The sequence below is a fragment of the Solanum dulcamara genome, chromosome 11, assembly GCF_947179165.1.
Source record: "Solanum dulcamara chromosome 11, daSolDulc1.2, whole genome shotgun sequence".
NCBI lineage: Eukaryota > Viridiplantae > Streptophyta > Magnoliopsida > Solanales > Solanaceae > Solanum > Solanum dulcamara.
Genome location: NC_077247.1, coordinates 41,548,922 through 41,565,768, shown reverse-complemented (window position 1 = coordinate 41,565,768; position 16,847 = coordinate 41,548,922). Strand labels below are relative to the sequence as shown.

The window sequence follows — 16,847 nt, the reverse complement described above, 5'->3', positions numbered from 1 at the left end:
CATAATGTGTTTTCATATATCAATACAACTTAATTTTGACTTTTGATATCAATAACAAAATTCATATAGTATACTTTTTTTTCTCTCTCTATATATATAAGGTACAACAACACATCAATAGTTTAAAGCTTGTCGTTTGACTCAATTAACTGCAATTTCTACATAATGGAGAGGTATATATATAGTAGTTTTATTTTTTTATTTGCAAATTGCAATTGGAATCTAATCCATTTAAAATTAATTTTGTTTATATATGTAATAACATACGGGCGGTTTGGTAATTACTAAACTTTTTTTTATGGTTTTTCATTCGGTGTTCGGATCCTGTGGAGCTCCAACTAAATTCGGATTGGACACTGCAGGACCTATTCGGAGGTGACTCTCTCAACAAAAAAAATTTCATACTCAGGACTCAAATCCGAGACCTCTGGTTAAGGGTGAAGCAGTCCCACCATTATACCACAACCTATGTGGGTGGTAATTATTAAACTTAGGATATCGCTTTCGGTATTAAATTTGAAATTGCATTAATCAACTGTTTGATTTGGCGTTTGTATTCTTTGAAAAATCTCGTGAAACATTATAAAATTAATATGTTTAATAAGTTAGAAAACAATTGAAAAAATAAGTAAAATTTATCAACTCTCTTGGAAATTTGTAAGAAGTTAGTGTCTCGTCCGTGGACCAATAATTTTGTATTTGTGATGTAGAGAGTCTATTTCATTATAGACATAAAGATAATATACAAGTTTCTCTATTATTTTCCTAACACCTTTTAGTAATTTCAATTTGTCTAGATTCTCTGCAAAATGCAAATGGGATAGAAAACTTAGTTGGAAATGTTTATTAATTGTATTTTTATCAGGTAAAAGTGTTAAAAATAATAATTTCGTAAGTTAGATAGCTGTTTTTTTGCAAATTGGTGCTAGTTTAGGGGACCATTAATCCTTTCCAACTAATAAGCATTATAATTACTAGTAGCAAGTTTAGAACACATCAGTCGTTAGGCTAAATGGGTAGGTGTAACAGTTGTATATCATAAGGAGAGGTCCGGAATCAATTTTCTCTGCCAACATCTTTTCAATCCTTGCCATATTAAATTTGTCTATCGCGATTTATATTTTTCGTATAGTTTGCAAGCTATTGGACAAAAACATACACTCAAAAAATAGCGAGATAAGTGTCAAAAACGCACCTAAACTATTCTAATTTTTTTGAGTTTCATACCTAAACTATTGGAAGCATGAGTTTCATACCTAAACTATTGGAAGCATGAGTTTCATACCTAAACTATCACTTATTAGTTTGAGAAACACATCTCTCTCTTTTATTCCACTTTCATCATGGTGCATGTAGTACACTCTCTCTTTCATTTAAAAAAATTATACATCACACTCCACATGGACAAAATATTCCATCTTAACAAAAATTAAATAAATTATTAGTATTAGTTAAAATAAAATATAAAATATTTTTCTTATCCCACTTTTTAAAAAATTATTAAAAAATAAAATATAAATATTTTTCTTATCCACTTCATCACTTTCTCTCACCAATACTGCCCCCCCCCCTAATTTTTTATTTTTAGTTTTAATTTTTAAATTTCTTTTATAAAAGTTTTTTTTAAAAAATTCTTACTTCATTCCTCCCCTTCCCTCTTCAAATAATAATTTAGATATTATTTTAATTTTTTTAAAAAATAATTCTACTCAGCCCCACCCAACCCTCTGCTTCCAATTTACCCGCCCCGCCCCATTTAATCCTCTGTTTTTAATTTTTTTCTCATTTTGTGTTAGATACATACATATGATTTTTGAAAAGTATTTTTTACTTGCCGCAAGACTTTTCTTAAAATATAAATTTTTTTTGTTATATTTGGTACGTAAGTAGAAAAAAATATTTTTCTAAAAATATATGTAAATATCTAACTCAAAAAGAGAAAAATGTTAAAAAAATAAAATATAAATTAATACCAGAGGGTTAAATGGGGTGAGTATAATTTTATTTTTTTTAAAAATAACATTTTTTAGGAAAGAGTGGTGGAGTGGGTGAAGTATGAGTTTTTTAATAAAATATAAATAATTTATTATTTTTTGGGATAAAAATACTTTAGTCTTTAACTTTTAATTAATATTAATAGTTTATTTAATTTTTGTCAATGTGAAATATTTTATCCATGTGATAAGTTTTTTGTAAAAAATAGAGAGAGTAGAAAGAGTGTATTACACACACCACTGATGTGTGTTTTTCAAACTAATAAGCGATAGTTTAGGTATGAAACTCACATTTCCAGCAGTTTAGCTATGAAACTTAAAAAAAGGAATGTTTAAGTATGTTTTTGAAACTTATCTCAAAAGTAGCACGACTGATTTCACCGGATTCTATACACAAAAAAGTATGGAGCACATTAACTCAAACAGGAGGGGAACACAAGTGCACTGCGTACCGTAATGTTCCATTAACTTTTTGTATTTAACTACACACTGGTTGTTATTAAAAATTTCAAATTAGTAAATGTCAGTACATAGTTAAAATTTTAATTAATATACCTCTGCCACTTTTTGTAATGCTTAGAAGTCACAGAATTTTAATGATCTTATCACAATCTGCGTTTGAAAGGATTTGCAAATAGTTTCAACGTACTTAATCAAAGGTCTTGATTTTAAGTATTTTTGGATACAGAGTTGTTTCAGGAAAGCTTTACCCCCTATGAAACTTTCAGGCACAAATTTCGATTTGACTTGTCATTTGGCTTTATAAAAACATCTGTATTTTGTTCTAAATTTTAATGAGTTTTTACGTGCTTGAGCAGTCTGAGAGATATAGAGATTTGATTTTGATAGTGTTCCTCAAAATTCAGCATGTGAGACAAGTACATAATTCAGCTCTGTTGGTGAATATGGCAAATGATGCTACATTGACACAAGCATATAAGTGGTTGGTTCTACGGCTCAAACGTACTCATTAACCTATATATCATATTGAGATAAATTCGACGTTGCTCCAATGCTCCCCATTTAGGTACATGATAAAAGGAAACAGTTAGTGGTTAACTGTTGGTACAATCATTTAGTACTACTAGTATCTAAGTTCCATCCCTTGTGCTCCTGTTTTGTATCTCACGTTTTTATTTGTTCTTTCATGGATTTCATTCTATGCTTTATCTATAGTTAATCTGATAAGTGACATAAAAAAGACTCTGTAGTATTAGATATATAAAAAAATGTTACATTTTCTCGGTAGGACTTTGCTGTTTTAGCTTATTCGTTATTACAAATTGTAGTGACGGTACTCCAAGAGAGCTTGTAAAAGTGTATGAACCAACTGAACCATTACGGTTTTGTTTTGGATATCTGTTTGGAATGAGTTAACAAATATGAACCTTATTATCAAAACTAAGCATACGTGCATCATTTGACAATTCGGGCATGTTCTTGGATCACTTGCTCATGATTTTCTTATGCCAAATCAGTTTAAGATACTAAAAATCGCTAAGAGAATGATAGAGAAAATACAAGAGAATTCAAAAAGAATTGTATTGTACATAACTTGATTCATTTTATAAATGAATGTCCTTTATTTATACTACTAATTTAGAGGTTAATATGCAAATAACAATTATTACACACGCTCTTTCATATTTACAAGTAGGTCCACTCTCTAGAATTTTTTACATGCCTAGTGTTGGGATATATACTATTGACCATGAAATATATATTATTAAACATGAGTTTAGATATAATATTTATTATAGAATAATTTTTTATTCAATTTTAAGAAAAAATTTAATAAATCATCGGTTCTTGTAAGTATAAAGTTTTTTGTTCACAATCTAAGATGGAAATTGAACAAACCATCGGTATGATTGTAGCACTAGATTAGATATAATTTATCTTGGTTATGGGAATGATGTAGTTCCGACTTCTTGTGCTAGTGCATTTTGTATGTATTGAAAGAGACCGAGCAGAGATAGATATTTTAGACTGTCTGATAAAAACACATTCTCTAAACTGTTAAATGTACTTATATTCTTAATCTTGATATAACTATTATGAGCTATATATATAAATTATGGTTTTAATTTATTAAAATGTGAGACTTTGAGATGGGTAAGTATGTCTAGTAGATTGAATGATAATAATATATATTGGTGAAATAATAAGTTAGTTAATGAAATTCATGTCCCGATATAGAGACTGATGATATGCCTTTTTGATGAGAAGCTTATAAGTTTTCATTGTATCAAACCTCACAAGTAGATTTATGAATCTGACAGATGAAATAAATTAAGCATTGCTCTAAAGGAAATTAATCATTGGATTGAATTCCTCGGTTCTTTAATTTATTGATTAGTATGTGTAATTTTAACATGGAAAATTTCAAAATATAAATGGAGGAGTGCAATTACGAATTTCTAATGGAATAATTTATAATTTCTCATGGTAAGAATAATTCAAACTAAGTAGTTGAAATTATTTTCATAATAGAAAGCCTTAGTAATTAATTCTGTAGTTTCTACTGTGCTCATATTTAACCAGAACTCAGAATCTTATTTCTAAGGGGGAAAGGAGGAAAAGAGCCAGCGTGTGTTTCTTGTTCCAAGAAAAAGATGTGCGTGTTTTATTCTCCTTTTTGGATTAGGAAGAAATCTCTATAAGTAAGAGTTCTTTTAACATAGAAAGATAATTAGTTTTCTGTATGATACTTACCTACCAAAATATTGAGAGAGTTCAGCTATGAACTTGTGATCATTATAGAAAATTGCAGAATTGTTGTCTAACTTATGGATTTACTTGAAGGTATCTGCTCATATTTCAAGGAGTATTTATCGAATTAAATTTTAAAATATTTATGTCTTCCAACATGATCGTATGTGTTCTAGCATAAATATATATGTCATTTATTATTCATTTAAGCAATATGTTTTCCGGTATGCTTCAATTGTGCACATAATTCTCCAACACCTAAAATATTCAAAAGACTTTCAAGAATTTTTCTTAGATACTCCATAAAAATCTAGAGTCCTTCCAAAAAAACACGATATCGCTTTATAATCTTCACCACAAATGCTAGCATAATTCCTAGCTAAGCTTTCAAATGGCAAAAGAGTAAGTCAAGTGATGCTTATATGACATGACGACAAATCATCACAGTTTGCATTTTGCCACATGAAGCTTTTTAGTGTATCCACATCATTACTTGCAAATTATATAGAGAGCTAAATGCAAATATGCTTAAATCTTAAACCTAATATCGATTATATTAGCAAAAACTTAATGCACCAAACCGCTCTTTTCATTATTTTATATTTTATCATTTGGCAGGGAAAAAAGAGAGAATAAAATGGGTTGAAATCTTTTATATATATATATATATATATATATATATATATATAAAAGAATCCTAATGTCGGGGACGTGGCGCAACCACAAGCCAAGAATTCCACTTCTCTATTTTACATAATTTAGACAATTAATTGCCCAAATTAATCTCCCCCCCCCCCAAAAAAAAAAAAAAAAAAAAAAAAACTCCACCTAAAACGTTACGTCTCCTAATCTGCCGCTACAAAGGTTTCAAAGAACGCTTCCCCAAATACCTTTGCCATTTCCTTCAGAATCACCTTGTTCTTCATCATATCGTAAATTTAACACTTACACCATAACTTCTCCTGGAGTCATTCAAAATGTCATGAAATTATAATGCAAGTACCTAATGTTGAGATGCAAGACAATAAACACTGCCAAGGTTGGTTGAACTTTATACTGTATTATGGGTGTAAACAATAAATTTTTCAACCGAGAAAAATAAATAATCAAGACAGAAAAATTAAAGTAATAAAGTGTAATCTTTGATTTCAAAATATAGTGCATGTTACAATCTCTATGATAATCCTCTGATTCTTCAAATAATATGGAATATGTTGAACTTGAATTTGATTTAGATTCAAGGGCTTGGATAACTTGATCTTGAATCTTCGTCTTCAAACTTGAATTTGAATTATTCGTCACGAACACTTGTATGGTTATGACGAATAATAAATGTGAACAAGTAACTTGATCTTGAACGTCTTGATATTTGCCTTCGTTCTTGATCTTGAACTTGAACTCGAACTTAATCGCTTGAACTTTGTAGCTTTGTAGAGAATTTGCGGCTTTTGATCCACGAGCTCTCTTTCTGCTCTTTTTTTTCCAACTCCGCCCTTCTGAGAATAATGAGGACCCCCTATTTATAGTTGTAGGGAGTGGTATGAGAGTGTGATTTGATTGGTTAGTTTGAACTGACCAACAGATTCCTTTGGTAAAAAGCTTTTACTTGATTGGTCAGAACATGCCACAAATACACGTGATATTATTTCTAGTGGCTCATTTAATTTGACTTAGATTGTCATATAACTTCGACACGTGTCATGATTTTAGTGTCTTATTTAATTTGACTTGGATTGCCACATAATTTTGGCAAATGACATGATTCTAATGGCCCATTTAATTTGATTTGGATTGCCACATCATTTGAACTATTTTCTTGAATTTAATATAGTCCAAATTAATTTACGGATTTAAATCCAATATAATTTTAATGCTTACAATGGGTTGTTCTTTCCAACCACAAATCAGTATTGATATTTAACTTTTATCTCCTTTTCAATATTTCTATAATACTTCTCATTCAATTGTTGTTACTTCTCAAAGCTATCCGTTGGGACTTTCACTCCGGAGTACAAACGTTGCTAGAAGGCTCAAATAGAAAGGATCCATCCCTTAATTTTCTTCATCCTATACGGTAAGACATACTCTACTCTCCCCAAAATAGATGACGAGGCAAAATCAACAAGAAAAGTTCTGAGCACCGGCAAGGAAATAGTGATAGAAATGATGATTTGATTCCAAAACTCCAAGACAGAGAAAAAGTCTGCCTACACTCTACTTTTCCTACACTCCAATTTGTGAGACTACATTAAGTATGTTGTAGTTGTTATTTGAATTCAACTAATGTTATATATATCAACATTCATCAATGAATTTAAACTGATATATATTTCATAGATATTGTAGTTTATCCATGGGATTTTGGCCAATCATCATTGAGTTTATTTTACAAATAAACCAGTAATTTGAATTTATATCGGTTACACGTGTAGTGCTTGATCTGCATAATCTTATAACAAGATGGTTAACATTTATTTCGTAATTGACTTTGCATAGGAAGGGAAGGCAAGAAGACTTTGTTACAATATTTTCTTCCCTATAAAATAAGCCTTACGCAATATGCAATGTCTTCATTATACATTCTCCAATTAAAATGAGGCATCTGCCAATTACTCCCCTTATTTCATGTTGGCAGATGCCCTAACTGGTATCGACGACAGTAAAATATGACAATCAGTCCCAACCTACACCCTATTGAATGTCATAATTTCACAGGTATGGTAACTTCTTATTTTATTAGAAAAAAATAGCTTGAGTTCCTATTGTTATGTGCTGTTTTGTCTTTGATTTGTTAGCTATATTCTCTCTGCATTAATATTTCTTATTTTTCTCTACTCTTATAACCGTTAAATGGTTATTACAATTTACCGAGCTAATTATTATTGTGTATTTCATCTTTTTCAATTAATCTGTTCATTCTTTCGGTTTGTAATATTTTCTAACGTAAAATGAATAATGAAGGTGTTTAATTCCCATGACTCTTCTGACTTATTAGTGTGATTTTATCTAAGTTGCGCAAATTCTTAACTTTCAAGGCCGCACTCGTGTCAAATTTTTCAAAAATATACAAGTTTTGAAAACATCGACAACCCATTGACATTTTAAAAGAGTCAGAGCAACATAAATTTCTACATATACACTATATAGAGAGCTTAATTAGTTAATTGAGCATGTTGTAACTTGAATTTAGGTGACTTATAATAATGTATTTTTTTCCAATTCTGAATTGGATCCTAAAGGTTGGAGTGTGTAGGATGTGGATTATCTTAATGAAAGAAAACAGGAAGTGATTATGGATATGATTTTTATATACAAGAATGTAGTTTACATGTTTTACCTTTGTAACGTATACGTTTGGGCACTCTCAACTTTCTTCTCTTTATAGAGGAATTTGATGCATTCTATGTTTACAAATTTGTAGTTTTTTTTTCAACCTACTTATTCATAAGGTTTAAAGATCTTCTTGAGATACTCTTATTAGTTTTTGTTGTGTGAACAAGTCTATCAAGGTCTCTAAATCTGCATTGCATGCTCTAAAACTCAATGATGTGCCCTTAAACCATGGAGATTCATCTACTAATGGAATTTTGAGATATTCGAAATATGAATTTGGAGATTGAAGGGAGAGTCTTTAGACCGTAAATAGATCTCAATTGATGAAATTGGCATAAAGTGTCAATATGATGTAGAGTAGCAGAAGAGAAATCAACTCCAAACCACTATTTGGGATTAATCCTCTTTTTTCGTTAAATTGTTGAATTTCAATTTCTAATTTTAATTACTTTAAATTTTTTTAAAAATAGATGTTATTAAATTAATTGCAGGTTTCACATAAATTAATGAATCAAATATCAAAAGAAACAAGCGGCATGGGAAATATGGAAGTGATAAAGATGTTGCAGAAGCAAAAGAGCAAGATAATAATATAATTGATACAATTGTAGGAGATGTAAAGTAGAAACAAAAGTAAAGATGATCAGAAGCTTCTAGAGCCATCAAATAGATTTTTGCACACCTCTAGCAAGAACGGGTCGGTCAGGCCACAGATGCTCATAGTCTTGCTGAAAGGGTATGAACAATTTTCTTACGCAATTTTGATGTGCTTCCATTTACAATATTTTGTTTATTTATTATTCTGATTGCACATGTGACAAGAGGAAATAGTGAAAGAATGAAGCACAAGATCCTATACCCAGCTGCAATAAGGTACTGAAGAGAATACTTGCTTGCTTTATTAAGTTTAAGAGAAAATATACAGCATTTTGATAGGATAAGTTCATTGTCCATTTAGTAGGTGTGGGAAAGTTGTAACACTTAATGATATTATTAACTATTGTGCAATTCCTCAAACCTCAAGTTAAGGTAAATTACTTGGGTAACATTTGTTATAGAATTGGCAAAATATGACTTTGCAAACTTAGCATATTTCAAGCTCCTAGAGAAGCGTTTGTTTGATCTGTTTTAACCAAAAAAAAAGTAATTTTCTTTAATATTTCCTTCTGACTTTAGTTTTAAGAATCATTCTAAAACTACAGAATGAGTCATCAGTTTCAACTCGTGTTTCAAATGACGGGGAGTTAAATATTAGCAAGGTGAATGAATTTCATATGTAGTAATTCCTCTCTGTGAATTTAGCTTATTTGAGATTATTTTTTTACAAAAAATTAGCTTATCTGAAATCAAGAATGAACTTAAATATGGAATCTCTTTTCTCCAAGGTTGTGCTTTTGTCAAATTTATGGTATTACCCATTAGTTGTTGGCTTCTTAGATATAATCGTTCATGCATTTTGTGACAAATTAAGATGATTCACTCTATCAAATTGTTGCATCATACTGCTAACAAAAGTAGTTGCAGAATTTGAATTTCAGAGTTATAAAATTGCTTTAGAGGAAAAATTGGTTTCACTCTATTGAGAAAAGTAAAAGTCAGATTATACTATAAAGCTCTTAGTATAAACTGTATTTCACTATCAACTTTAGACAGACAATTAGTTGTGGTATTATGACTTCTTGCCTCCTTTGTAATAGCATTGTAAGCTTCATTGTCATATTTTCCTCTTCAATTGTTGCATGTCATGCTCATATTTTTAACCACTCTATCTAATATGATTTGTTCTTGCCCTCGCTCCTTTTTAAACAATGTTTTTCGTTTGTCTCAGGTAAGAAGATAACACTAATATATCAATATTCAAGATTATTGACCTTTGTACATTTTTAATTGATGATTTCGATTATTTATGACATTTTTAATTATTATCTTTGTCACTACTGTCTATTTCTAATAAAAAATATAATTTTTTTGATCACATATAAAATTGATTATTTTATATTATATACAACAAAAATTTAATTTAATCTTTTTATCTTGAGTAGATATACAAGAATGTCAATTAATTACTAAATTTACGATAGCATGACTTACATATGAATGTCAGGGATAAGAAAGAAGCCGAACCCACAGGAATGAACCGAGTTATCCACGTTTCCCTCCAATAAAAGTTTGTTAATTCAACAATCGAATCCATCCATCCGTCCGCCATAAAAAATATCTGCAACTCTTACCTAAGCTCGACAGTGATACTTCTCATCTTCACCATTCCACACACAACTAAAACCCTAAAAATTCTTCAATCATCGAATTTCCTTTTTCCTAACCCTAATTTCTCTTCTTTTCTACCTATGGACTTGGTTTATTCACCAATGGCCAAATACATTTCGGCTCCATTTTATTCTTTCACTCATCGGCCACTTTCACTTTTTTCTAGGGTTTCCATTTCGCCTAAATATGCAAATGCTCGTCGATTGTGGAAGATGTGTTCTGCTTCCAGCTCAGATACACTTGTTGAGAACGGCCCGGTCAAGGAAGGGCGTAGGTCGATTGAAGTTTCCAGTAAGAAAGAGGATGAGTATGGGGACTTGAAATCTTGGATGCACGAAAATGGACTTCCTCCTTGTAGAGTTGTTATTAAGGATAGGCCTTCGCATAATGCTAAACATCTGCCTATTCACTACGTCGCTGCCAGTGAGGATCTTCAGGTCCATTTCGTATTCGGTTGTTTGATTTTTCCTTCTTCTTTTTTCTTGATTTGGGGTCAACTTGTGCTTTCTTTGTTTCTTGATGAGGAGGTCAACTTTTGCTTTTGCAGGCTGGTGATATTGCTTTTGCTGTTCCGGATTCTTTGGTGGTAACGCTTGAGAGAGTTCTGGGAAATGAGACCATTGGTAAAGTGCTGTGTTGATTTTTGCAAGTACACTATCCACTTCCCTGTTTTGGGGCACTAATGCTATCTGAGGAGTCAAACAGATTCTCTTGCTACATTTTTCTCAAGCATATTTTTGAGCATAAGCCAGTAGTTATGTTGTTTGCAAAAATGTAAATTTTATTTAAGAAAGGAAATCATGAAAAGGTGTCTATATCCGCATAAAAATTAGATGCAGTGAGCCTTGTTCTCCTCAACATCATTCATTTTGGGACAGAGTTAGTAAGTGAAAACTGTGTGGATTACTGACTGCCTTAAGTTAGAGAAAAGATTTGCTTTCCTCCCCCCCTGCACCCTACCCTGGCTTCCATTTTACGCTTCTAAAGTCTGTTAAATAGATTGGGGCGATGTTAGAAGCAATTCAAGAGATTCTAGTTTAAATAGCTTTATGCAAGTGATGGTTGGCCAAGAATGCTTTGTTGGAAATAATGGGCGTTTTAATACAAGATGTATAGTTTGTGTTTGTGCTGGAAAAAATCGATAGTTGATTAGAAAACTTGGTTTTACAGCGGAACTCTTGACAACAAACAAATTGTCTGAACTAGCCTGCTTAGCACTTTATCTAATGTATGAGAAGAAACAAGGAAAGAAGTCTTTCTGGTATCCTTATATAAGAGAACTTGATCGCCAGAGGGCAAGGGGCCAGCTGTCTGTGGAATCACCTCTTTTGTGGTCAGATGCTGAACTCGATTATCTGACAGGGAGTCCTACTAAGGTATTTTAAGTTTCTATCTGCTGATAGATATCAGATGTCCTATCTGCGTAGCTAATTTTGGTGAAAATTTTCATCATGTGCTGACCACCAAAAAAACTGGTGATAATTTAGGCTGAAGTTTTAGAGAGGGCTGAAGGGATCAAGAGAGAGTACAATGAGCTTGATACAGTCTGGTTTATGGCTGGATCGCTATTTCAGGTTTTCTAATTTGTTCTATTCTGATATTTTCTGATTGGTGTACCATTGCACTCATCTTAGCGATTAGCCAATTATCTGATTGATTATGATGTTAACAACATTCTTTGTTGTGCAGCAATACCCGTATGATATACCCACTGAAGCATTTCCTTTTGAGATCTTCAAGCAAGCTTTTGTTGCGGTGCAATCATGTGTTGTACATTTGCAGGTTCGTCACACTGATAATGGCATTTTGTCAAGTTTATATTTCTTATAGTTGTATGTATAAGAATGACTAAGCCAATTGAAGTCCTTATCAACATCAGAAAGTTAGTCTTGCCCGGAGGTTTGCTTTAGTCCCATTGGGACCACCGTTATTATCCTATTGTAGCAACTGCAAAGCAATGTTAGCAGCAGTTGATGGTGCAGTGCAACTGGTCGTTGATCGCTCTTATAGCGCAGGAGATCCAATTGTCGTGTGGTACGTAATCTGCCTTCTACATGTTTTGTTTGTATTCAAGTTTTTCCTTCTACTCAGAACACAGCTATTACTACATGGTTGTGTTTCAAATCTAGGATGGCACTCCCATTTGGTGGAGATATAAAGAACTAGTTCTATACTCTTTTTTGTTTAGAATTTTCACCTCTATCAGAGACTTGTAACTAGCTAAAACTTTGGATGGATGGTTTGATTACCTTATCAAAAAAAAAATGGACGGATAGATGGACTTTTCTATAGACATAACCAAATGTATTGTTCTATGCCTGTTGGTTGGCAAGAGATCTTTAGCAATATGTTACTGCATTTTTGTAGGTGTGGACCACAACCTAATTCTAAATTACTCATTAACTATGGGTTTGTTGATGAAGAAAATCTGTACGACCGTCTAATGGTGGAGGTAATATTTAAACCAATCTTCACACAATTGCATCAGTTCTTAAATTTGAAATAATTGCCTTCCATACAATTCAGGCAGCATTAAATACAGAGGATCCTCAATATCAAGACAAGAGGCTGGCTGCTCAAAGGAATGGTAAACTATCAGTGCAAGCTTTCCAGGTAGAATTCTCAGTTATGAGGAATTCCGTCTGTGATTTGTTTATAATTTGAAGAGTTTTAAATGTTCTCATACCACAACAGGTATGTGTGGGAAAAGAAAGAGAGGCTGTGTTGGAGATGCTTCCCTATTTGAGACTGGGATATGTTTCAGATCCTTCGGAAATGGAAACTGTCTTATCATCTCAAGGCCCTATATGTCCGGTAAAATCTTCTGTCTGCTGTAAACTTTTTGATAATGGTTATGTAATGTGGAAATTGCATGGACCAAAGAAAAAGAGAGACTCTTGTAGAATAGTTTCTTCTCTTGTTGGAGTCATAGGCGGCCATGTCTTAATAATGGTGTGTGATATATTTAACAGTAATCCAGGGAATTTAATTTCAATATGAACAAATTGAGATCATAAAAAAGATGCTAACTACCGTCTGTTTTCATGTGGCAATTGATATTCCCTTAGGGATTCCCATCAAGTGCAGAGATTACTTCTTTTTTTTCTGTTTAGTTGTTGATGTAGTTCAGTAGTGTATCATATCATGTGGCATGGAGCACTTTGTTCTTCTCCAAATGCGGTGTTTGACGCTACTAAGAGAAGCTTAGTGTCCTATTTTATGCTTATCTTCCTCTCCGGTTTTACAAAAAATTATTTCATGGTTTCTGGCACTTAATTGCGGAAGACCATACTCTGGGTAAAACAAGTGTAAAAGCAGAAGGAAAAAAATTCATATCATCCCAACTAGTCACTTAAATGTCTTAAACCACCTTAAAGTGGCTGTTATCCTGCTACATCTTAACAAAAGGTGAAACTCTTATCTCTGTTTTTTATCAATGCAGGTGAGTCCTTGTATGGAGAGAGCAGTTCTTGACCAGCTAAGTGACTATTTCAAGGCTAGACTGGCTTGTTATCCGACCACTCTAAGTGAAGATGAAGCTTTGGTAATCTCCTAAAGCTTTTAAAAGTTGAAATTTGATCTAAGTTCGTCACCATGAGTCTAATATCAGTTTGCTTCGCATAGTTGGCTGATGCTGATCTGGATCCAAAAAGGCGAGTTGCCACACAGCTTGTCAGGTTGGAAAAGAAAATTCTAAATGCTTGCCTGGAAACTACAGAGAACCTCATTGATCAATTACCTGATCACTCCGTATCTCCGTGTCCGGCTCCTTTTGCTCCAACATTGAAATGATAGGTCTCTCTTTTCTATAATCCCCCAGCCCCACCCCCAAACTTTTCCCCCATGCTATTTCTACCTCAACTATTACTATTATTATTGTTATTATTTTCTGAAAAGACACTTAATTGCAGAGATTTTGGATGAATCTTCATTTTAAAGCTGTGGATAGATTGAGCATCTTTCCCAAGTGTAATCATACTGTGCCAAGTGCCAACTAGGCTGCTTAATGAGGTCAGTGGAGTTGATGTTTCAACTCTATCTATAATGTCCAGAATGACTGTTTGTGCACCCTTTACTACTAATGATACGATGTTGGTGTACTGATGATTTTGCTTCGAATTTAAATAAAGCATTCTTATCGTATCTTTTAGTGATATGCTGAGAGCTGAGAGGAATAAAATGACAACAACTATATGTAATTTGGTCATATCTGTTTCTTAAACGTTAATATTAAAGCAATTGGTCCAGAACAAGAAATCTATGGATTTTCATGAGAGTGGCGTTAGAATAAGTTGGATTTCTTTAACTTGACCGAGTGTCACTTCTTGACATTTGTGATAGTTAATAAGCAATCAAAATAAGTTTTATGTTGGCATAATTAGATATCCTGGTACTGTCTTTAAATTATCCCCAAGAAGTTGAATTCCTGCAAAATACTATCCTATTTTTAATTTTTATGCAAGTGGTGAAAATATTGGCACTATGCTTAATGTGGGATTTGCTTGTGGGTTTTTCAGGTGGAACTTATAGATAGGGTAGTTTAAATCAACTGAACCAATGGAGTAGTCCAAAAGGATATGTACGTTTCTCTGTACAATATGGTGGCAATTCTATAAGATCCATCAAAGACCTACGCGTTCTTCTCTTCATTGTCAATTCTCTTTGAGCCCCTAACTGTGTATTCCCCCTTTCAGTTCAGATTGAGTGTAATTCTGGTGCATTTAGGTGTATAAAGAGAAAATTCTTATTCCAAGTGCATCATTTATGTTGGCCATCTATGTGATGTTAATCATTCTTTGTAAATATCGGTTTTGATGTACCATATTCAATCTGATTCTCTGCTCAGAATATATGATGTAATGCACTATGAACATGTTCATATGTCGACATTGTATGTAGGACACCACACTTATCAGAGATGATACTACATTAGCAGATGAACTCAAAGCTAGGGTCTAGCTTTGTTGCCCTTCAAGAGAAAGGTAATAACAAAGTTGGAGTGCAGAAAGATGGACTTTGCTTTAGAAATATAAACTCCAATTTGGGTGGAAATATAAAGAAGGGTCTATAATCTCTTTTGTTGGAATCTTCACCTCTATTGGAGACTTGATACTAGTTAAAACTTTGGACTTTGCATTAGAAATCATGCACTGTTCTATATATACTGTTTGAGGTGGCCTGTCTCAAGTCGCGGAAGCTGGCACTTGATGTTGTCAATTAGAACTTTCATTTGTTTAAAATTATTTTGGAGGGAAATAGTATGATAATATTTCCATCCGAAGCTTTATTATCGACTTATTACTCCGAGATGGCCAGTTTCTTGGCAATATGTACAGTTTAAAGATTTTGTTCTTGATTTTGAGGTAGAGAATAAGATATTCATGTAACTTTAAATGAGATTCCATTTAAAACTTACAATAAGTTGTAGAGCCAGTGGAGTAGTTTTGAAGTTGATACTGATGTAATCACTAATCATTAAGTATTGAATATTTGCAAAGGAAGCTGCTGCTTTTGAAAATAACTAGAGTGCTTGGCCTTGGCCATTGGGTATCTTTATTAATTTTTAATATTTTTGTGTGCATTCTTTCTCAACTTGTAATGAAAAGATCTCATTAATAAATGTGAAAGCTAAATACTCTCCTGGGTGAATAAGAATCCCAATAGAAGCTGCAAAAAGTAATGAGAAATGAAGAGATAAAGAAAAGATAATGGGTGTGTTCGGTAGGAAGAAAATAAATATTTATTTATTTATTTTTCTATGTTTGGTATTCAGAAATATTACCCCAAAAATATTTGTACATAATTTAAGTAAATACTCAAAGGGTAGGGCTATCTTCTCAAAATAGAGGTAAGGTGGTGACACATCACCCTCTTCCGATCTCACTTATGAGATTATACTGAGTATATTGTTGTTACTAAGAGGTAAGGTGGGGGGGGGGGGGGTGAGATGGGGCTATAGGTGAGGTGGGGAAGAGACAATTAGTGTGAAATGTTATTTGTGAAACTTATTTCTCTAGTTCAATTAAAATATATATATATATATATATATATATATATATATTTGGCCAACCAAATTATGATAATGTTTAAAAATTATATTTTTTTGGGTTTCCACCCGATGTTCGGAGCTTGTGGAGCCTCGACTAAATTTGAATCATGCACTGTAGGACTCGTTTGGATGTGGCGCTTCCAACCAAAAATTTTTCATAACCAAAGCTCGAATTCGAGACATTTGATTAAGGGTGAAGTAGTCCATCACTGCACTACAAGGTTGGTAAAAAAATTTATACTAAATACACCCAATATAACATAATGATTAGTAGGCAATAAGAAGAGGAAACATGTCTCAATTTGAGGATGTTTAGATTGTAAGTCTTAGTCAATTAATTAAAGACTGCTAATTGCCATGGTTAGGTATTTGGTTGTGGAAAACACTCTAATAATGAACACTGAGGATTTCTAGATCCTTCTCTTTGTTTTACCTTTTCTTTGGCTTATGACAAGATTTTTGTTAAGAGATTTTTTATATATTTAGTTTAT

The 16,847-nt window shown here is 32.5% G+C and overlaps 1 protein-coding gene across 1 annotated transcript; it reads left to right on the top strand.

Annotated features, from left to right (window-relative positions):
* The first annotated feature begins 10,124 nt into the window (after positions 1 to 10,124).
* LOC129873350 (uncharacterized) lies at positions 10,125 to 15,054 on the top strand. Its single transcript, XM_055948428.1, has 13 exons — positions 10,125 to 10,744; positions 10,855 to 10,930; positions 11,478 to 11,683; positions 11,795 to 11,881; positions 11,997 to 12,089; positions 12,187 to 12,341; positions 12,675 to 12,759; positions 12,834 to 12,920; positions 13,002 to 13,121; positions 13,750 to 13,851; positions 13,932 to 14,102; positions 14,219 to 14,318; positions 14,825 to 15,054. The coding sequence occupies exons 1-11, from the start codon at positions 10,388 to 10,390 to the stop codon at positions 14,097 to 14,099; spliced, it is 1,536 nt and encodes a 511-aa protein (XP_055804403.1). The 5' UTR covers positions 10,125 to 10,387; the 3' UTR covers positions 14,100 to 14,102; positions 14,219 to 14,318; positions 14,825 to 15,054.
* The last annotated feature ends 1,793 nt before the right edge of the window (positions 15,055 to 16,847 follow it).